General features: G+C 44.2%; 1 protein-coding gene across 4 annotated transcripts in view; it reads right to left on the bottom strand.

Annotated features, from left to right (window-relative positions):
- Positions 1-19879, bottom strand: part of pi4kab (phosphatidylinositol 4-kinase, catalytic, alpha b) — a 347746-nt gene that overhangs the window by 211413 nt on the left and 116454 nt on the right. For all 4 annotated transcript variants that reach the window (XM_072240890.1, XM_072240891.1, XM_072240889.1 and 1 more), the window contains exons 15-16: positions 18590-18685; positions 5092-5275 (exon numbers count right to left, since the gene is read on the bottom strand). In XM_072240890.1, coding sequence (XP_072096991.1) covers positions 5092-5275; positions 18590-18685 — 280 coding nt within the window. The remainder of the gene's footprint in view (positions 1-5091; positions 5276-18589; positions 18686-19879) is intronic.

The following is a 19879-nucleotide window of genomic DNA, read 5'->3' as shown; positions in this document are numbered from 1 at the left end:
GCAGGGGTCCTACCCCTGTAGATTGGGGACTTGGGGTGGAAGGTGTTGCATAAGGCAGTACTGTGCAACAGGAGTTTAAGCATTGACACCCTGTCCACCTGTCCATTCTGTGGCCAGGAGGGGTCAGTGTACCATGCTTCTGTGGAGTGTGAGAGGTTGCACACCAACTATCAGCCTTCCATCATCCCCTCTGTGCAATAGAGCACTCATCAATTATCAACAGACTCCCCTATCTCACGTCAAAAACTGAGAATGGACTCAAGCAATTAAACACGGTCCTACAGAGCACTGCCATACTGGGCTGACAGACCTCTAACGAGATTGCTACTCGGTCACTGCCCACCACTGCGAGCACTAGCATCATGTGTTGCGCAAAGTTCAAAAAACAATGTTTTTGTGTATAACAATCTCTCTTGGAACCCTGGTTGAGAAATCCTGATTTAGAGGGATGGGGAAGCTTGGTGGCTATGGACGGGTTGGACAGGTACATGGATAGGAACAATTTAGAGGGATATGGGCATCTTGGTGGCCATGGCAACCCATTTTCATTGCACTTCCCTTTCCCATTCCGATATGTCTATCCATGGCCTCCTCCACTGCCATGATGAGGCCACACTTAGGGCTGGAGGAACACCTTATATTCTGCCTGGGTAGCCTGATGTTATAAATATCAATTTCTCGAACTTCCGGTAATGCCCCTCCCCACTACTCCTCATCCCCTTTCCCCTCTCTCATCTTATCTTCTTGCATACCCATTGCCTCCCTCTGGTGCTCTTCCCCCGCTCTTCTTTATTCCATGGCCTTCTGTTCTCTACTATCAGACTCCCCCATCTCCAGCCCTGTATTCTTTCACCAATCAACTTTCCAGCTCTTTACTCCACCCTTCCCCCTCCTCATTTCACCGATCACCTTGTGCTTCTCTCTCCCCTCCCCCCACCTTTTAAATCTACTCCTCAGCTTTTTCTCTCCAGTCCTGCCAAAGGGCCATGGCCCGAAATGTCGACTGTACTCTTTTCCATAGATGTTGCCTGGCCTGCTGAGTTGCTCTAGCATTTTGTGTGTATTGCTTGGATTTCCAGCATCTGCAGATCTCCTGTTTGTGATTAGTGGCCATGGACCAGTTGGACAGGTTCCATGGACAGGAACGATTCACAGGGCTAAGGACATCTTGCTGGCCATGAACTAGCTGGACAGGTACATGGATAGCAACAATTTAGAGGGGTAGGGGTATTTTGCTGGCCATAGTCCAGTTGGACAGGTAGATGGATAGGAACAACTTAGAGGGATTTCGGCATGGTAGAAACTCAGGTGGTGACGAGACGGCATACAGGAGTGAGATATGCCAACTAGTGGAGTAATGTCACAGCAACAACCTGGCACTCAACATCAGTAAGACGAAAGAGCTGATTGCGGACTTCCGGAAGGGTAAGTCAAAGGAACACTTACCAATCCTTACAGAGAGGTCAGAAGTGGAGAGAGTGAGCAGTTCCAAATTCCTGGGTGCCAAGATCTCTGAGGATCTAACCCAGTCCCAAAGAAGGCAAGACAGCGGATATACTTCATTTGGAGTTTGAAGAGATTTGGTACGTCAACAAACACACTCAAAAAATGTACCGTGGAAAGCATTCTGACAGGCTGCATCACTGTCTGGTATGGGGTGGGGGGGGGGGGCTACAGCACAAGACCGAAAGAGGCTGCAGAGGGTTGTAAATTTAGTCAGCGCCATCTTGGGTACTAGCCTACAAGGTACCCAGGACATCTTCAAGGAGCAGTGTCTCAGAAAGGCAGCGTCCATTATTAAGGACCTGCAGCACCCAGGGCATGCCCTTTTTCTCACTGTTACCATCAGGTAGCAGGTACAGAAGCCTAAAGCCACACACTCAGCGATTTAGGAACAGCTTCTTCTCCTCTGCCATCCAATTCCTAAATGGACACTACCTCACTTTTTAAATATATATTATTTGCTTTTTTGCAAGATTTTTAATCTATTCAATATACGTATACTGTAATTTATTTATTTATTATATTTATTATTTTATTTTGTTTCTTATTCTTCTACATTATATATTGCATTTAACCGCTGCTGCTAAGTTAACAAATTTCACCTTACATGCCAGTGATAATAAACCTGATTCTGATTCTGATTCTTGGTGGCTATTGACAATAGACAATAGGTGCAGGAGTAGGCCATTCAGCCCTTCGAGCCAGCACCGCCATTCACTGTGATCATGGCTGATCATCCACAATCAGTACCTTTTTCCTGCCTTCTCCTCATATCCCTTGACTCTGCTATTTTTAAGAGCTCTATCTCTTTCTTGAAAGAATCCAAAGAATTGGCCTCCACTGCCTTCTTTCTGAAGCAGAGCATTCCACAGAACCAGAACCCTCTGTGTGAAAAAGTTTTTCCTCAACTCCGTTCTAAATGGTCTACCCCTTATTCTTAAACTGTGGCCTCTGGTTCTGACTCCTCCAACATCGGGAGCATGTTTCCTGCCTCTAGCGTGTCCAATCCCTTAATAATCTTATATGTTTCAATCAGATCCCCTCTCATCCTTCTAAATTCCAGTGTATACAAGCCCAGTCGCTCCAATCTTTCAACATATGACAGTCCCGCCATCCCGGGAATTAACCTCGTGAACGTATGCTGCACTCCCTCAATAGCTAGAATGTTCTTCCTCAAATTTGGAGACCAAAACTGTACATAATACTCCAGGTGTGGTCTCACCAGGGCCCTGTACAACTGCAGAAGGACCTCTTTGCTTCTATACTCAACTCCCCTTGTTATGAAGGCCAACATGCCATTAGCTTTCTTCACTGTCTGCTATACCTGCTTACTTTCATTGACTGATGAACAAGGACACCTAGATCTCATTGTACTTCCCCGTTTCCTAACTTGACACCATTCACATAGTAATCTGCCTTCCTGTTCTTGACACCAAAGTGGATAACCTCACATTTATCCACATTAAACTGCATCTGCCATGCATCTGCCCACTCACCCAATCTGTCCAAGTCACCCTGCATTCTCATAACATCCTCCTTACATTTCACACTGCCACCCAGCTTTGCGTCATCTGCAAATTTGCTAAAGTTACTTTTAATCCCTTCATCTAAATCATTAACGTATATTGTAAATAGCTGCGATCCCAGCACCGAGCCTTGCGGTACCCCACTAGTCACTGCCTGCCATTCTGAAAGGGACCCGTTAATCCCTACTCTTTGTTTCCTGTCTGCCAACCAATTTTCTATCCATGTCAGTACCTTACCCCCAATAGCATTTGCTCTAATTTTGCCCACTAACCTCCTATGTGGGACCTTATCAAAGGCTTTCTGAAAGTCCAGGTACACTACATCCACTGGCTTTCCCATGTCCATTTTCACAGTTACATTCTCAAAAAATTCCAGATTAGTCAAGCATGATTTCCCCTTCGTAAATCCATGCTGACTCGGACTTATCCTGCTACTACTATCCAAATATGCCGCTATTTCATCTTTTATAACTGATTCCAGCATCTTCCCCACCACTGATGTCAGACAAACTGGTCTATAATTGCCTGTTTTCTCTCTCCCTCCCTTCTTAAAAAGCGGGATAACATTAGCTACCCTCCAATCCGCAGGAACTGATCCTGAATCTATAGAACATTGGAAAATGATTACCAATGCGTCCACGATTTCCAGAGCCACCTCCTTAAGTACCCTGGGATGCAGACCATCAGGCCCTGGGGATTTATCAGCCTTCAGTCCCATCAGTTTACCCAATACCATTTTCTGCCTGATGCGAATTTCCTTCAGCTCCTCCGTTACCCTAGGTCCTCTGGCCACTATTACATCTGGGAGATTGTTTGTGTCTTCCCTAGTGAAGACAGATCCAAAGTACCTGTTCAGCTCGTCTGCCATTTCCTTGTTCCCCGTAATAATTTCACCCGTTTCTGTCTTCAAGGGCCCAACTTTGGTCTTAACTAATTTTTTCCTCTTCACATACCTAAAGAAGCTTTTACTATTCTCCCTTATATTCTTGGCTAGCTTACCTTCATACCTCATCTCTTCCCCCGTATTGCCTTTTTAGTTATCTTCTGTTGCTCCTTAAAAGTCTCCCAATCCTCTGGCTTCCTGCTCATCCTTGCTATGTTATACTTCCTCTCTTTGACAAGTTGGACAGCAACAATTTAGAAGGATAAGAGCATCTTGTTGGCCATGGACCGGTTGGACAAGAACAATTTAGAAGGATATGGACATCTTGGTGGCCATGGAACAGTTAATGTCGAAGGGCAGGTTTCTGTGCTGCACAACTCAGTCTGATGCGACCTACTCCACATTGATAATGTCAGAAATCTCACAATAAAGAGTTGTCTACTAAATTCTTGGTAGAGATGTGAGAAGATTTCTTTGGATTGTGATGCAATGTTCCAGATTTAATTTTAATGCTTTACATGGTGCATGAGATCTCCAAAGGACAATGGCAAGAGACAGCAATCAAAAAAAAACAAAAGATTCTGCAGATGCTGGAAATCCAGAGCAACACACACAGAATGCTGGAGGAACTCAGCAGGTCAGACAGCAACAATGGTGGGGAATAAATAGTTGACATTTCAGGTCACGACCCTTCATCAGGATGAGAAAGGAAGGGGAAAAAAGCCAGAGTAAGGTGATGGGAGGAAGGGAAGGAGAACAAGCTGGCAGATGACAGGTGAAGCTGGCTGAGGGGGAAGGCCGATGAAGTAAGAAGCTGGGAGGTGATAGGTGGAAGAAGTGAAAGTCCAAAGGAGTCTGATAGGAGAGGAGACTGGGCCCTGGGAAAAAGAGGAGGAGGAGGGACACGAGAGAATGATGATTGACATCCTCAAGATTAAGACTCAAGATTGTTTAATGTACTTCCTGGTACACAAGTGTAAAGAAGAACTAAATAATCGTTACTCCAGATCCAATGCTGTACACAAAAAACACAATAACTATAAATACATAATATAATTTATGTATAGATTATGTCATCCAACTTATATTGAAAAACACTTCACATCATTACCTAACTTAGACCACAAGCAGCTGTGCTAAAGTACAAAGCACCGTGACTGACTGCACCATTTCACTTACGTTGCCGGTGATGACCATGCAGCCCAGCTGATCAATGATAAGGACATCCAGCTGAGATGGAGGCTGACAGAACTTCTGCTGGAGGATTTGCAGGATTGGTTCCATCACCTTTGGGGTGTCTCTCAGAGCCACAGCAATGTGGCCAAGGGAGCGGATCGTGTGGTCAGGAATTAGGTGGGCGTCCCTGGAGGAAGAAAGCAGAAAATGAATCCACAAGGAACACCACAGGACTCAAAATTCCAACAGAGTGCAAATTCAGCGTTCATTCTTCGAATTTCAAAATAACGCATTCATCATGCTCAAATTACAATTCATTTGAAACCAAAATCCTTTAAAGCAAATAAAGTTGTAAGGAATGCCATAAGTTGCAGAGCAGGTCTTGCACATCAACAGAAACTAGAGCTCCTTGCACAAGGCAATATTTTTCTGGCCTGATTTCAATCATTATTAATTCTGGATACCAGTTCAGAAAAAAAAATCACAAGATAAAAATCTAGTGAGAGAAAAAAAATAATACAGCTGTGTACAATCTCATTCTGGCAGGCAAATGAACTCAGGCACCAGATAAGGCGTTAAAATTAAATCTGGAACATTGCATCAGGAGCCAAAGAAATAACATTCCAATTAATTCCAACAAGAATTTAATAAACAGCTATTTACCATGAAATTCCACTAGATAACAAAGGACCAAACACAAGAGGCAGCATGTAGGACAAAGGTTTAAACAATCCTGTAATCAAACAGTGAATGAAGCAATTTGTAAAATCAGTGTACAGTATTTTAATTCCAGTAAAAGCCTGATCACCGCACTGCTTCAGCAAATGTTTCAAGACTTGTCCAGTACCCTTAAATGGTAAATCCTATAAAAAGTAGTGGATTTGGCCCAGTCCATCATGGGTAAAGCCCTCTCACCACTAAGCACATCTACATGAAACACTGTCATAGGAAAGCAGCATCCATCATCAGAAATCCCCACCACCCAAGACATGCACTTTTCCCACTGCTGCATTGGTAGAAGGTACAAGAGTCTCAGGACTCACATCACCAGGTTCAAGAACAGTTACTACCCTCAACCATCAGGATCTTGAATAAAATGGGATAACTACACTCAACTTCCCTTACCTCATCATTGAAATGTTCCCACAACCAATTATCTCATTTCTAAGGACTCTTTATCTTGTTATTTATTATTTATTGCTATTTATTTATATTTGCGTTTTCACAGTTTGTCGTCTCTGCACTCTGGTTGATCTTTCATTAATCCTGCTATAGTTACTATTCTATTGACTTGCTGAGTACGCCCACAGGAAAATGAATCTCAGGGTTGATTATTGTCACATATATGTACTTTGGTAACAAAATTTACTTTTGAACTTTGAAGATTCAAGATTGTTTATTGTCACGAGTGTAAAGGAGAACAAAATGATTGTTACTCCAGATCCGAGCAGCGTAAAAATAGACAATAAGTATAAAGAACACAATAAATACGTACACAAGATTAGCTTATATACATGGACTGATTGTATGTCCATAAAGTAACACTAAGAACAGGAATATCTGATTACAACATATCGACGCAGCTATAAAGAAGGCAAGACAGCGGCTATATTTCATTTGGAGTTTGAGGAGATTTGGTTGTCACCTAAAACACCATGAATTGTCTACAGATATAGCGTGAAGAGTATTTTGACTGGCTGCATCACTATATGGTACAAGATCAAAGTAAGTTGCAGAGTATTATAAAATTGGTCAGTTTCATCATAAGCACCATCCTCCGGCAGGGGTCCCCAACCTTTTCTGCGCCGCAGACCGGTTTAATATTGACAATATTCTTGCGGACCGGCCGATGGTGGGGGGGGGGGGGGGGGGTGTTCAAGTTCAACAGTGCGTGTCGGGGAATGAGGAAAGGTGCAGCTGACTCATATGGTTTCATATCGCCAAATCATATCGTTTCCTTGCGGTCCAGTAGCACATGCTTTGCAGCCCAGTGGTTGGGGACCACTGCTCCATAGTATCTAAGACATCCTCAAGGGTGGAGCATCAGGAAGGCGGCTTCCATCAACAAGGACCCCTACCACACAGGACAACAGGACACACTGCCTTCACATTGTTACATTAGGAAGGAGGTACAGAAGCCTGAAGACACACACTCAGCGATTCAGGAACAGCTTTTCCCTCTCTGCCATCCAATTTCTGAATGGACATTGAACCCACGAATATTACTTCACTCATTTTTATTTCTGTCTTTGCATTTTTAATTTAACTATTTACTATATAATATTAATCTTTCCTTGTGTATATATATATATAATGTGTAACCCTCAAGTTCGGCCAGCATCAGTTTGTCTAGGGGAAGACAGCCTCTGGCCTAGCCAAACTGAGAAACCTTGTTTGTGTGGATGCTGCGTGATGTGTTGCCTGGTTACAAATCCAAACCGCAAAATATCAGACAGTTCACCACATGCAATTAAATGAATGAACTTTGTCAATCATAATCTGACTATAGGGTTAGTAACGAAAATAAAAAGAAAAAGGGCCCATTTTAATGAAACAGTCTAATGTGCATGTTGGAGCTCACGGATTTGTCCATTCGTCCCCCGTCGACCTCCTCCCAGCGTCGCCGACCATCAGACCCTCGTCCACCAGTCTACCAACTCTTTCCATTCGCGTCCTCTCTCTTCATCTCTCACTGACAAAGGACCACAAAATCCCTGCTCCCAGACCCACAAGAAAGAACATGCCTCTCATTCAATACCTCACATTCCAAAGCCCCCGTTATCGCTAGTCATTGCTGCTACAGAGAAACCATTACCTTAGCAGTGAAACATTACAGAGAGGCCATTACATTAGCAGTGAAACCTTACAACACGTTACACTGTCCCCCCACCAAATTTAGTCATGTCCTCATGCCGTTGAGATAATTCGCCAACCCTCCTACAAAACACAAAGTCCAATCCAAGTGTTAAAGGCTCCTTAGCTCCCCAAACGGTAGGCGTCACACCCTGTTCCCCGGTGCTACGTAGGATAGCCTTTCCGGTGGTCTCCTAATTCTCCAAATTCTCTGAGACCTCTGCACACCCTCACCTAACTCTTCAGGTTCAGACATTAATGGGGATAATTCCGGTCTACCTGGCGAGGCCTCCCTCATCCTATCACGTGCCTCCCTGCAACTCGGACCCCTCTGTCCCGTGACCAAGCCCCGCAACCTCCCCTGCAGAGTCCTGCTGCAACCCAGGCTGTCCACAGATAGCCCCCCCCCCCCCCACTTCACTTGATTCAGCGGGAGAAGGGCTGGAAGTCTCTTCCTCAATCAATGAGGAGTTAGCAAAAGGTAGCATATACCACAAATCACTATCCCTCTCAGGCGTGAGGGCCGGCCTAACCTCTCCTGCTGTGGGCCCTGCAGTTGCCCCACGTTTCCGCAGAGTCCTCTTACTAGGTGTAGATTCCAAGTTGGGCTCTAGGTCTACCTGCACCTTTTGACCTAGGGGCAGCAGGTGGTTCCGATGGAGAATCTTGTCAGGCCCATTCCCATCCTCTGATTTCACCCAGAAAACTGGTAGGTTTGGCATCTGACAGGCTTCCTCCTGGGAAGGCCATAATAAATGAGATACTTCTCCCATAACACTTTGGCCACTGTAGACGCCCTCTGGTCCTTGGTAGGAAAAGCCTGGCATACCTGGTGTAGTGGTCCGTGATAACTAAGGCATTCGCTGAATTGCTAGCATCGGGTTCTATTGACAGGAAATCTATACACACCAGGTCCAGGGGCCCCGCACTCTGCGAGTGGGACAAGGGAACTGCTTGCGTAGGCAGTGTCTTTCGCTGTATGCATCGAATGCATGACTTGCAGTATTCCTCGACCTCTGACTTCATTCGGGACCAGCAATCTGAGCAATCCATAGTCTTTTCAAACCCCAAATGTCCAGAATCATCATGAAGTGATTTCAACGCAGTCCTCCAACCCTTCTCCGGCAGAACTAGCTGGCAACACCGAGGCCAGTCTAGGGGTGACATGGCCCGATATAAGGTTTGGCTCCGCAACTCCAACTAAGCCATTCTCTCAGCAATGGAGGCACTGATGCATGTTTCGCCTTCTCCATCTGAGCCACGTCTCCCTTTCCGACCACTGACCTGGATCATCTCACTGAGCGGCTGCCACTTCCCTAGACTCAATTCCAGTAGCTGAATTGTCTTCAGAGCAGTCAGGTTACAGTAAACTTGGGGAATGGCGTCATCAGAACTCCCAATTGACCTACCACTCGATCCTGCCCCTCCTTTCCCTCTGCCTTCACGGTGATGGCAAACTGACACATGGCCTTCACCCCAGGGGCAGAAACGCTCTCCCACTCCTCGTCCCTGTCCAGTCCCTCATGTGCCCACCAGAACAAAGCATCAGCATCAATGCTTCCCGGCCGGTACCTCAGGCTGAAATCATAAGCTGACAACGCCGCCAACCACCAATGGCCTGTGGTATCCAGTTTAGCCAAGGTCAGGATATAAGTTAGGGGGTTGTTGTCCGTCCTCACCTCAAACTTGGCCCCGTAGAGGAAGTCACTCAGCTTATCCACCACCGCCCATTTCAATGCCAGACTCCAGCTGACAAACACAACGGGTCTCAACCCGGTGCCCTGATCCTGATACAGGATGCCCCCTAAACCCTCTCGGCTGGCATCCGAGTGCAGTACATATGGTAATGGAGGGTCTGCAAAAGCCAACACCGGCACCTGGGTCAGCAGCTCCTACAACGAGTGAAAGGCCTCTTCACACTTTGCATCCCACCTCGGTCCAAAGGGCTCCAACGGGCTAAGATACTCTCCACCCTCCTGTCCATTTTCCCCCTCCCTTTCTTCTCCAAGGGAGGGTAACCGCACAGAAGCTGATTCAACGGGTGACTCACTTTTGTGTAGCCATTCATGAACCTCCGATGGTAGCCACAGAACCCGAGGAACAAGCGCAGAGCACTCACAGTCTGGGGTCTTGGCTAAATGGTCACCGCCTCTATCTTAGCCGGAGTGGTAGCTACTTCATACCATGAGACTATACGCCAAACATGGCTAACAGACGTTTGGCAGAACTGGTACTTGTCCAGGGAAAGTTTTAACCCTTTAGCTTTCAGGCAGCCCAGCACAACTAGCCTCGCTTCATGTTCCTCCAAGGTGGGTCCAAACACTATGAGGTCATCCAGATATACCAATACTTCAAGCAAGTTCATATCCCCCACTGTCTTCTCCATGACCCTCCGGAAGGATGTAGGGGCTCCTGATATGGCCAGGGAATCCTTTCGAACTGGAAGAATCTCAGGGGACATATAAGTGCCGTCTTCTCTGTCAGTCTCACTCATGCGGATCTGGTAATATCCACTCCTCAAGTCCAGCACACTGAATCACTTTGCACCACTCAGCCAGGCCAGCGCGCCTTTGATTCTTGGGACTGTATACTGGTCAGGGACGGTACGCCTGTTCAGAGTCCTATGGTCCACGCACATCCGTACGTTCCCATCCTTCTTTCGGGCCACTACTACTGGAGACGCATAGGAGCTTCGGGACTCGGTGATGATCCCAGCTTCCTTCAACTCACATACATGCTGCCGAACATCTTCCACCTCTGCAGGGGCCAGTCTCCGTGACCTCTCTCTAAATGGGGTGACCTTGGTCACCCGGATAGTGTGACAGGTGCTCTTGGAACAACCCACATCAAACCCATCAGTGGAAAAGACACCTTCCAGCTTCAACATCTTCTCTATCAACCTCCTCTTCCAACCCGTAGGAACTGGGGAGTCCTCGAGTTTGAATGACCCAGCGGTCAACTTTTCCCCTTTTTCAATAGTTTCTCCCCGGCTTGTCTCAGAGGGATACTATACATTACCATCAGCACGAACAGATGCGCAAGGGGCATCCCCCGCTTGTAGTGTTCCTGACAATCACTGCCATCCTGCTCGCCTGTACAACTGAGGGCTTCTGCAGTTCGGGCCTCACCTCACTATAGGAAGGATGTGGAAGTACTGGAAAGGGTACAGAGGAGATTTACCAGGATGCTGCCTGGTTTAGAAAGTATGCTTATGATCAGAGATTAAGGGAGCTAGGGCTTTACTCTTTGGAGAGAAGGAGGATGAGAGGAGACATGATAGAGGTGTACAAGATAATAACAGGAATAGATAGAGTGGATAGCCAGTGCCTCTTCCCCAGGGCACCACTGCTCAATACAAGAGGACATGGCTTTAAGGTAAGGGGTGGGAAGTTCAAGGGGGTTATTAGAGGAAGGTTTTTTACTCAGAGAGTAGTTGGTGCGTGGAATGCACTGCCTGAGTCAGTGGTGGAGGCAGATACACTAGTGAAGTTTAAGAGACTACTAGACAGGTATATGGAGGAATCTAAGGTGGGGGCTTATATGGGAGGCAGGGTTTGAGGGTCGGCACAACATTGTGGGTCGAAGGGCCTGTACTGTGCTGTACTATTCTATGTTCTATGTTCTATAGTACTCCAGCAGGAAATCCCAACTCCTCCATGTGGTCTTCCGGAATGTCCACTAAGAGAGCCTCACCCTCAGGCACTCTGGGACATTTGGGGGTCCCCATCACTCTCGCTGCTTCCTCAGGCCATACCACCATTGGCTTCGACTGGGTGCACCACACAGTCCCCCCATCTTAAACTCGTTATCCGGCCCAATGCAGCCACGCGCTTCCTCAAAAGCAGCTCGAAACACCAAGTGCATGGACAATGTTCTCAGAAAACTCTCGCCAGCCTTCTCCTTGCAGGCCCCCATGAGCCTCAATCTTAATCTGACTATAGGGTTAGTAACGAAAATAAAAAGAAAAAGGGCCTATTTTAATGAAACAGTCTAATGTGCATGTTAGAGCTCACGGATTCGTCCATTCGTTCCTCATCAACCTCCTCCAAGCATCGCTGACCATTAGACCCTCGCTCTGAATCCACTTTGTCCACCGGTCTACCAACTCTTTCCATTCGTGTCCTCTCTCTTCATCTCTTGCTGACAAAAGACCACAAAATCCCTGCTCCCAGACCCACAAGAAAGAACAACATGCCTGTCATTCCATAGCGCACATTGCAAAGCTCCCGTTATCTGTAGTCATTGCTGCTACAAAGAAACCATTACATTAGCAGTGAAACCTCACAGCACACACACATACACACATTTACTGTACTACGTTTTTTCTATATTAATCATGTATTGCTGCTGCAAAGTTAAAAAAAATCACGACATATGCCAGTGATATAACATATAAAATAACGTACAATTGAAGTCAGAAATTTACATACACCTTAGCCAAATACATTTAAACTCAGTTTTTCACAATTCCTCACATTTAATCCTAGAAATCATTCCCTGTCTTAGGTCAGTTAGGATCACTACTCTATTTTAAGAATGTTGAATGTCAGAATAATAATTTCAGCTTTTATTTCTTTCATCATTTTCCCAGTGGGTCAGAAGTTTACATACACTTTGTTAGTATTTGGTAGCATTGCCTTTAAATTGTATAACTTGGGTCAAACGTTTTGGGTAGCATTCCACAAGCTTCTCACAGTAAGTTGCTGGAATTTTGTTCATTCCTCCACACAGAACTGGTGTAACTGAGTCAGGTTTGTAGGCCTCCTGCGAGCAGCACGTGCTTTTTCAGTTCTGCCCACAAATTTTCTATCTTATTGAGGTCAGGGCTTTGTGATGGCCACTCCAATACCTTGACTTTGTTGTCTTTAAGCAATATTGCCCCAACTTTGGAGGTATGCTTGGGGTCATTGTCCATTTGGAAGACCCATTTGTGACCGAGCTTTAACTTCCTGACTGATGTCTTGAGATGTTGCTTCAATATATCCAGATAATTTTCCTTCATTGTGATGCCATCTATTTTGTGAAGTGCACCAGTCCCTCCTGCAGCAAAGCACCCCCACAACATGATGCTACCACCCCCATGCTTCACGGTTGGGATGGTGTTCTTCAGCTTGCAAGCCTCACCCTTTTTCCTCCAAACATAATGATGGTCATTATGGCCAAACAGTTCAATTTTTGTTTCATCAGACCAGAGGACATTTCTCCAGAAGGTAAGATCTTTGTCCCCATGTGCACTTGCAAACTGTAGTCTGGCTTTTTTATGGTGGTTTTAGAGCAGCGTCTTCTTCCTTGCTGAGCAGCCTTTCAGTTTATGTCGATATAGGACTTGTTTTTCTGTGGTATAGATACTTGTCTACCTGTTTCCTCCAGCATCTTCACAAGGTCCTTTGCTGTTGTTCTGGGATTGATTTGCACTTTTCGCGCCAAAGTACGTTCATCTCTAGGAGACAGAATGCATCTCCTTCCTGAGCAGTATGACAGCTCTGTGGTCCTATGGTGTTTATACTTGCGTACTGTTTGTACAGATGAACGTGGTACCTTCAGGTGTTTGGAAATTGCTCCCAAGGATGAACCAGAGTTGACATCATTTTCTGACCTCAATCAGATAGAAAATTTGTGGGCAGAACTGAAAAAGCATGTGCGAGCAAGGAGGCCTACAAACCTGACTCAGTTACAGCAGTTCTGTGTGGAGGAATGGAACAAAATTCCAGCAACTTACTGTGAGAAGCTTGTGGAAGGCTACCCAAAACGTTTGACCCAAGTTAAACAACTTAAAGGCGATGCTACCAAATACTAACAAAGTGTATGTAAACTTCTGACCCACTGGGAAAGTGATGAAAGAAATAAAAGCCAAAATAAATCATAAATTATTCTGACATTTCACATTCTTAAAATAAAGTAGTGATCCTAACTGACCTAAGACAGGGAATGTTTTCTAGGATTAAATGTCAGGAATTGTGAAAAACTGAGTTTAAATGTATTTGGCTAAGGTATATGTAAACTTCTGACTTCAACTGTATATAATAGAATGTACAGGTCGCCCTTCACTAATCGGGCACCATTGGGACCCGAGGAGTGCTGGATTAGTGAAAATGCCGAAGTACAGAAGGATCACATTAAGCATAATCAGTGCCGGATTATCGAAGGAACCGGATTACAGGTAGTCGGATTAGTGAAGGTCGACTGTATAAAATACCATGGCACTACAGGAAAGATATTGGCATGGATAGCAGAATGACTGACAGGCAGAAGACAGCGAGTGGGAATAAAAGGAGCCTTTTCTTGTTAGCTGCCAGTGACTAGTGGTGTTCCTCAGGGGTCAGTATTGGGACCACTGCTTTTCGCATTGTTTCTCAATGATTTAGATAATGGAATTGACAGCTTTGTGGCAGTTTGCAGATAATATGAAGATAGTTGGATGGGTAGGTATCGCTGAAGAAGCAATGCGATTGCAGCAGGACTCAGACAAATTGGAAGGATGGCAAAAAAGTGGCAGTGTTGGGAAATGTATGATGCATTTTGGTAAAAAGTACAATAGTGTGGACTATTACTTAAATGGGGAGAAGGTTCAAACATCAGAGGTGCAGAAGGACTCAAGAGTCCTTGTGCAAGACTTGCAGGAGGTTAATTTACAGGTTACGGCTTTGGTAAAGGCTGCAAATGCAATGTTGGCATTTATTTCAAGAGGGATGGAATACAAAAACAAGGAGATAATGCTGAGCCTTTATAAGACACCAGTCAGGCCACACTTCAAGTATTGTCAACAATTTAGGGCCCCGTATCTCAGAAAGGATGTGTTGTCGTTGGAGAGAGTCCAGAGGAGGTTCATGAGGATGAAGGAGTTAACATATGAGGAATGTTTGGCAGCTTTTGGCCTGTACTCACTGGAATTTAGAAGAATGCAGGGATATCTCATTGAAACCTACCGAATGTTGAACGGACTAGATAGGATGGATGTGGAGAGGATGTTCCCTATGGTGGATGCATCCAGAACTAGAGGGCACAGCCTCGAAACTGAGGGGAGCCCTTTTAGAACAGAAGTAAGGAGGAATTTTTTTTAACCAGAGAGTAGTAAATCTGTGGAATACTTTGCCACAGATTGCAGTGGAGGCCAAGTCCATGCATATATTTAAGGTGGCATCAGGGCATCAAAGAATATGGTGAGAAGGCAGGTGCATGGGTTTGAGTGGGATCCGGAATCAGCCATGATGGATTGGTGGAACAGACTCGATGGGCTGAATGGCCTAATTCTGCTCCTTTTTCTTATGGTGTTTCTGGATATTAAACCTGATTCTGATTCTGGTACTGATCTCTCCATAAGGTGATTCTGACAGGAAATTATGAAGTAATGAAGGTGGGAAGTATAGTGGAGTGGGTTTATCTATTTATTGAGATTATTTATTTATTTAGATATAGAGCGGAATAGGCCCTTCCAGCCACTTGAGCCATGCCACCCAGCAGCTCTCGATTTAACCTACCCTAAACACAGGACGGTTTACAATGACCAATTAACCCACCAACTGGCACGCCTGTAGACTGTGGGAGGAGAACAGGAGCATCCGGAGGAAACCTACATGGTCACAGGGAGAACACAGAAACTCTTTAGAGACAACGGCGTAATTGAACCTGAGTCACTGGTACTGTAAAGCGTTGCGTGAACCACTACACTATCGTGATAAAGTAGTGGTGGTGGAGACTGTAGTGAGATGGGTTAATGATAAACTAGTGGTGAGTATTAGGGAGTATTCTGGAGTTAGGTTATATAGCAAGACATTAACTTCACTAACCAATCTTTTGACCTGAACATGGACTGTAGATTAAATTTAAAATGTAGCCCTGGACAATAGGCTCTTAGAGCTGTGGATAGCAGGCAATTGGAAAGCCAGACAATGCTGGTTAACATTCATTTTAGGTATCTGGAGTGTGGGTGCGAAGAAGATCTGTGAAAATTATATGTAATTCAAAGGAAGCATTGTAGATACTGTACATTGATACTACAGAAGTGTCCTTTGATCTTTAGCATATAAAATGTCATGTAATATTGGATTGAACAGGCCTCTTCCTTTGAAAGGCTCTCAGTTTGATGCTTCTTTTTGTTGAATGAACCACTTCTATATCCACTAGCTTCAGCATCTCTTGGATGACTTGGTTCACTTTACTACTGTGGGGAGTGTTAGTAGAGTGGGTTAATGATAATGTAGTGGTGGTGGACAGTATAGTGGGCTTGGTTAATCATTAGAGGTATTGATCAGCCTGACGGCTTGTAGGAAGTAACAATTTCAGGAAAGAACAGAAAATAGAGCTTTGTCAATGCCTTTCACATGTGGCGACAAATTTAAAGAGATTTTAGCTCTCCAATTAATCTTGGCTTGAAATTGTCCCTAACAGCAGGTCAGCTGTATCAGCTAACATTAGAGAAGAAGTCACAGTTTTTAACATTTCTGAAGAAGTCACAGTTTTTAACTGTCAGCTTGCAATATCAGGTCAGGCCCTAAAGGTGCAGATTACTTCAATTTTTACTTATCTAGAGGTACACTGTGGAACAGGTCCTTCTGGCCCAATGAGTCACACCACTCAGCAGCCCATCTATTTAACCTCAGCATAATCACGGGACAATTTACAATGATCAATTACCCTACCAACCAGTATATCTTTGGACTGTGGGAGAAAACTGAAGACCCGATGAAACTTGCACTGGAATGCAAATTAGTCATAAATTGGTTCTGTCTCTTAAATTATGAATGATAAAACTGTCCATTTTGAAATTAGATCCAAGGCGCTTTGGCCACTTCTACTAAAAAACACAGTACTTCGAATAAACTAAATCCTGTCCGACAAATAATATTTACATAGCTAGGGCATATTCTGGAGTTATGGTGTATAGCAAATATTAATTTCAACTCTAACCAGTCTTCAGATTTGAATGTAGATGGTAGATTGAGTTTACAATGCAGCTCAGAACAATGGTCTTCCTGGAGCTGCTGACTGGGGTTGATTGAAAAACAAGAAACAATTCATTGACCTGAGATGTCTGCATATGCATGAATTCAGCCCAGAGTTAGTGGGGATTAACATTCATTTTGGGTGTCCGAAGTGTTGGTGTGAAGATTATATGTAATTCAAAGGAAGCATTGTAGATACGTTGTGACTATAGAATTGTCCTGCCCTTATCTTTGATCTTTAGCATATAAAAATGTCAGGTAATATTGGATTAGGGAGGCCACTTCATCCAAGAGTGTCTCCGGTATAATGCCTGCTTGTTTGCTGAATAAAGAGTTCTATATCACCAGCTTCAGTGTCTCTCCAGTGACCTCGTCCACAGTAATAACAGTAGCAATCCAGACGCAATAAGGTATAAAAGCAAAGATATGTAGGTCTTGCAGTTCATATCACACTTCCTTCCACCTCAATCAGAATTAAATTTGTTTTAGTTGGACTGCGAATGTTCTGAGTCAATACTAAATATATTCCTTAATATTTAAAAATGGATGCTGGCTTATTGTTCTAATTAGAATGCATTTTATCATGGAAAATAAGTTGAACTGCATAACAATTGATGCAATATCTTACTCTGCTTGACATATTTTGCAAATAGCATTCATAAATGGCCTTCAGAATTCAGAGACAAAAGGCTGGCATTGCTGTTCTCGTAAACGTCTACAGATGTGCCATGAAGAGCATTCTGACTGGTTTCATCGCCGTCTGGTATGGAGGGGCCACTGCATTGGATCAGAAAAGGCTTCAGAGAATTGCAAACTCACCCAGCTCCATCATGGGCACTAACCACCTCAACGTCCAAGACATCTTCAAAAGGCAATGCCTCAGAAAGGCAGCATGCATCATTAAGGGCCCCCGTCACTCAGGACATGCCCTGTTCTCATTTCTACCATCATGGAGGAGGTACAGGAGCCTGAAGACACACATTCAACTTATCAGGAACAGCTTCTTTCCCTCCTCCATCAGACTTCTGAATGGACAATGGATACTACCTCAGTAGTTTTTCCCTCACATTCTGTACTACTTATTTATTTTTTACATATATACCTTACTGTCATTTATAGATTCTTTTACTATGAGTTGTCTCCACACTCATTGTTGCAGGCGAGCAACTTCTCTGTCCCTCGATGGAGAGAGAAAGCTTGTCTGAGATACCGAAGTGCTGGATTATGGGCTGTAGCTTTCGATGGACTCCAGATCAAGGCTCTTTAGGAGCTTTTGCTGTTCCTTACACGGTGGCGGAATGGGGGTGTCGGTGCTTCTGCTAGCACAAGTCGGGGAAGGGGAGGGCCGACACTTCTGCTGCTGCTTGAGTGTGGGACGAGGGAGCTTCGGAGTTCTGAGTTCGGATATTTCTATGATTCATTCTATGGGATTTCTTGTTCGCGGATGTCTGCGAAGAGTAAGAATTTCAGATTGTATACTGTACACATAGTCTGAAATTAAATTGAACCATTTGAACCAGTTATTGCAATGGACTGCTGCCATAAAACCAATTTCATGACCTCTGCCGGTGACATTAAACCTGATTCTGATTGGATCTGTCACATGCACTTGTTCCCAGATTTTCAGCTTGATTTATGCAATAAAGGGGTTTTATGGTTTAATCCACAATTGGAAAAACAGATTTGAAGAATTTTGCTATACTTACTTATCACTCTCCTGGGATATGTATAAACGATTGGAGAGACTAGCCAAGAATGCTTCCACAATTTCTGCGTCTGCGGCTGATCCTGCCTTAAGGCACCTAAGTAGAAATAGAGTCAGAATCACAACAGTCTCGAGTCAAATCAAGTCAAGTTTAATGTCATTTAAGTGTATACATGTATACCGTCAAATGAGACAATGTTTCTCTGGACCACAGTAGCACACATAACACATATAACACACAATAACTTAGGAGAGTAAGGATAAAACCTACAGATGAATTACTCATAAATAACTGAGGTAAAGTGCATAAATAAAATATTGTAAGGCGCAGGACAGATTAACCGTTGCCACTTCGAATGTGATGTGGCAGGGAATTCAGAAGCCTGAAGGCCTTGGGGAAGAAACTGTTTCCCATCCTGACTGTTGTTGTTTTTATGTATCAGTGTCTCCAGCCTAAAGATAGAAAGTCAAAGAGGATGCTGATTGGATGGTTGGGATCAGAGTTAATATCAGAGGCACTTGTCGTGAAATTTGTAGTTATGCAGCACCAGTACACTGCAATACCAATAATAAAAATTATAAATTATGATGAGTATATATATTTTTTTAAGTTAAATTAACTACATTGTGCAAAAAAAAAAAGTAGTGAGGTTGTGTTCATGGGTTCAATGCACATTCAGAAATCTGATGGCAGAGGGGAAGAAGATTTTCCAGAATAGTTGAGTGTGTGCCTTCAGGCTTCTGTACCTCCTCCCTGATGGTAGCAATTAGAACAAGGCATGTCCTGGGTGATGGGAGTGCTTAATTATGCATGCCACCTCTTTGAGGCATTGCTCCTTGAAGATGTCCTGTCTACCACAGAGGTTAGTGCCCATGATGGCGCTGTCTGAGTTTACAACTTTTTGCAGCTTATTTCGATCCTGGACAGTGACACAGACCATATCTGTAGAAATTTGCAAATGTCTTTGATGACATATGAAATCCTCTACCAAATTGTAAACATAACAACATGTCCAGAAGAAAATGCAGTGGATTCCAGTTAATCCGAACATCAGTTAATTGGGGCAGCTGCTTATTTGAGACAACTCTTAAAGAACAAAAACTAATCAGAAATATAGCTGGGATTTCCTTCTTTGGGGCAGGAGACAGCTTCCAACTGGCATCAGTCGTGTGCACTTGTGTGGATGTTAGACACGACACAGAGCTTTCAGCAAACAGTCTTTAAGTAGCATATGTTGCTTGTGTTTGTGTTTGTCACTGATAGTTGGGAAAAATTAAGCAGAGAAACAAT

Source organism: Mobula birostris, chromosome 22 (genome assembly GCF_030028105.1).
Source record: "Mobula birostris isolate sMobBir1 chromosome 22, sMobBir1.hap1, whole genome shotgun sequence".
Taxonomy (NCBI): Eukaryota; Metazoa; Chordata; class Chondrichthyes; order Myliobatiformes; family Myliobatidae; genus Mobula; species Mobula birostris.
This window is presented reverse-complemented; position numbering and strand designations above follow the sequence as displayed.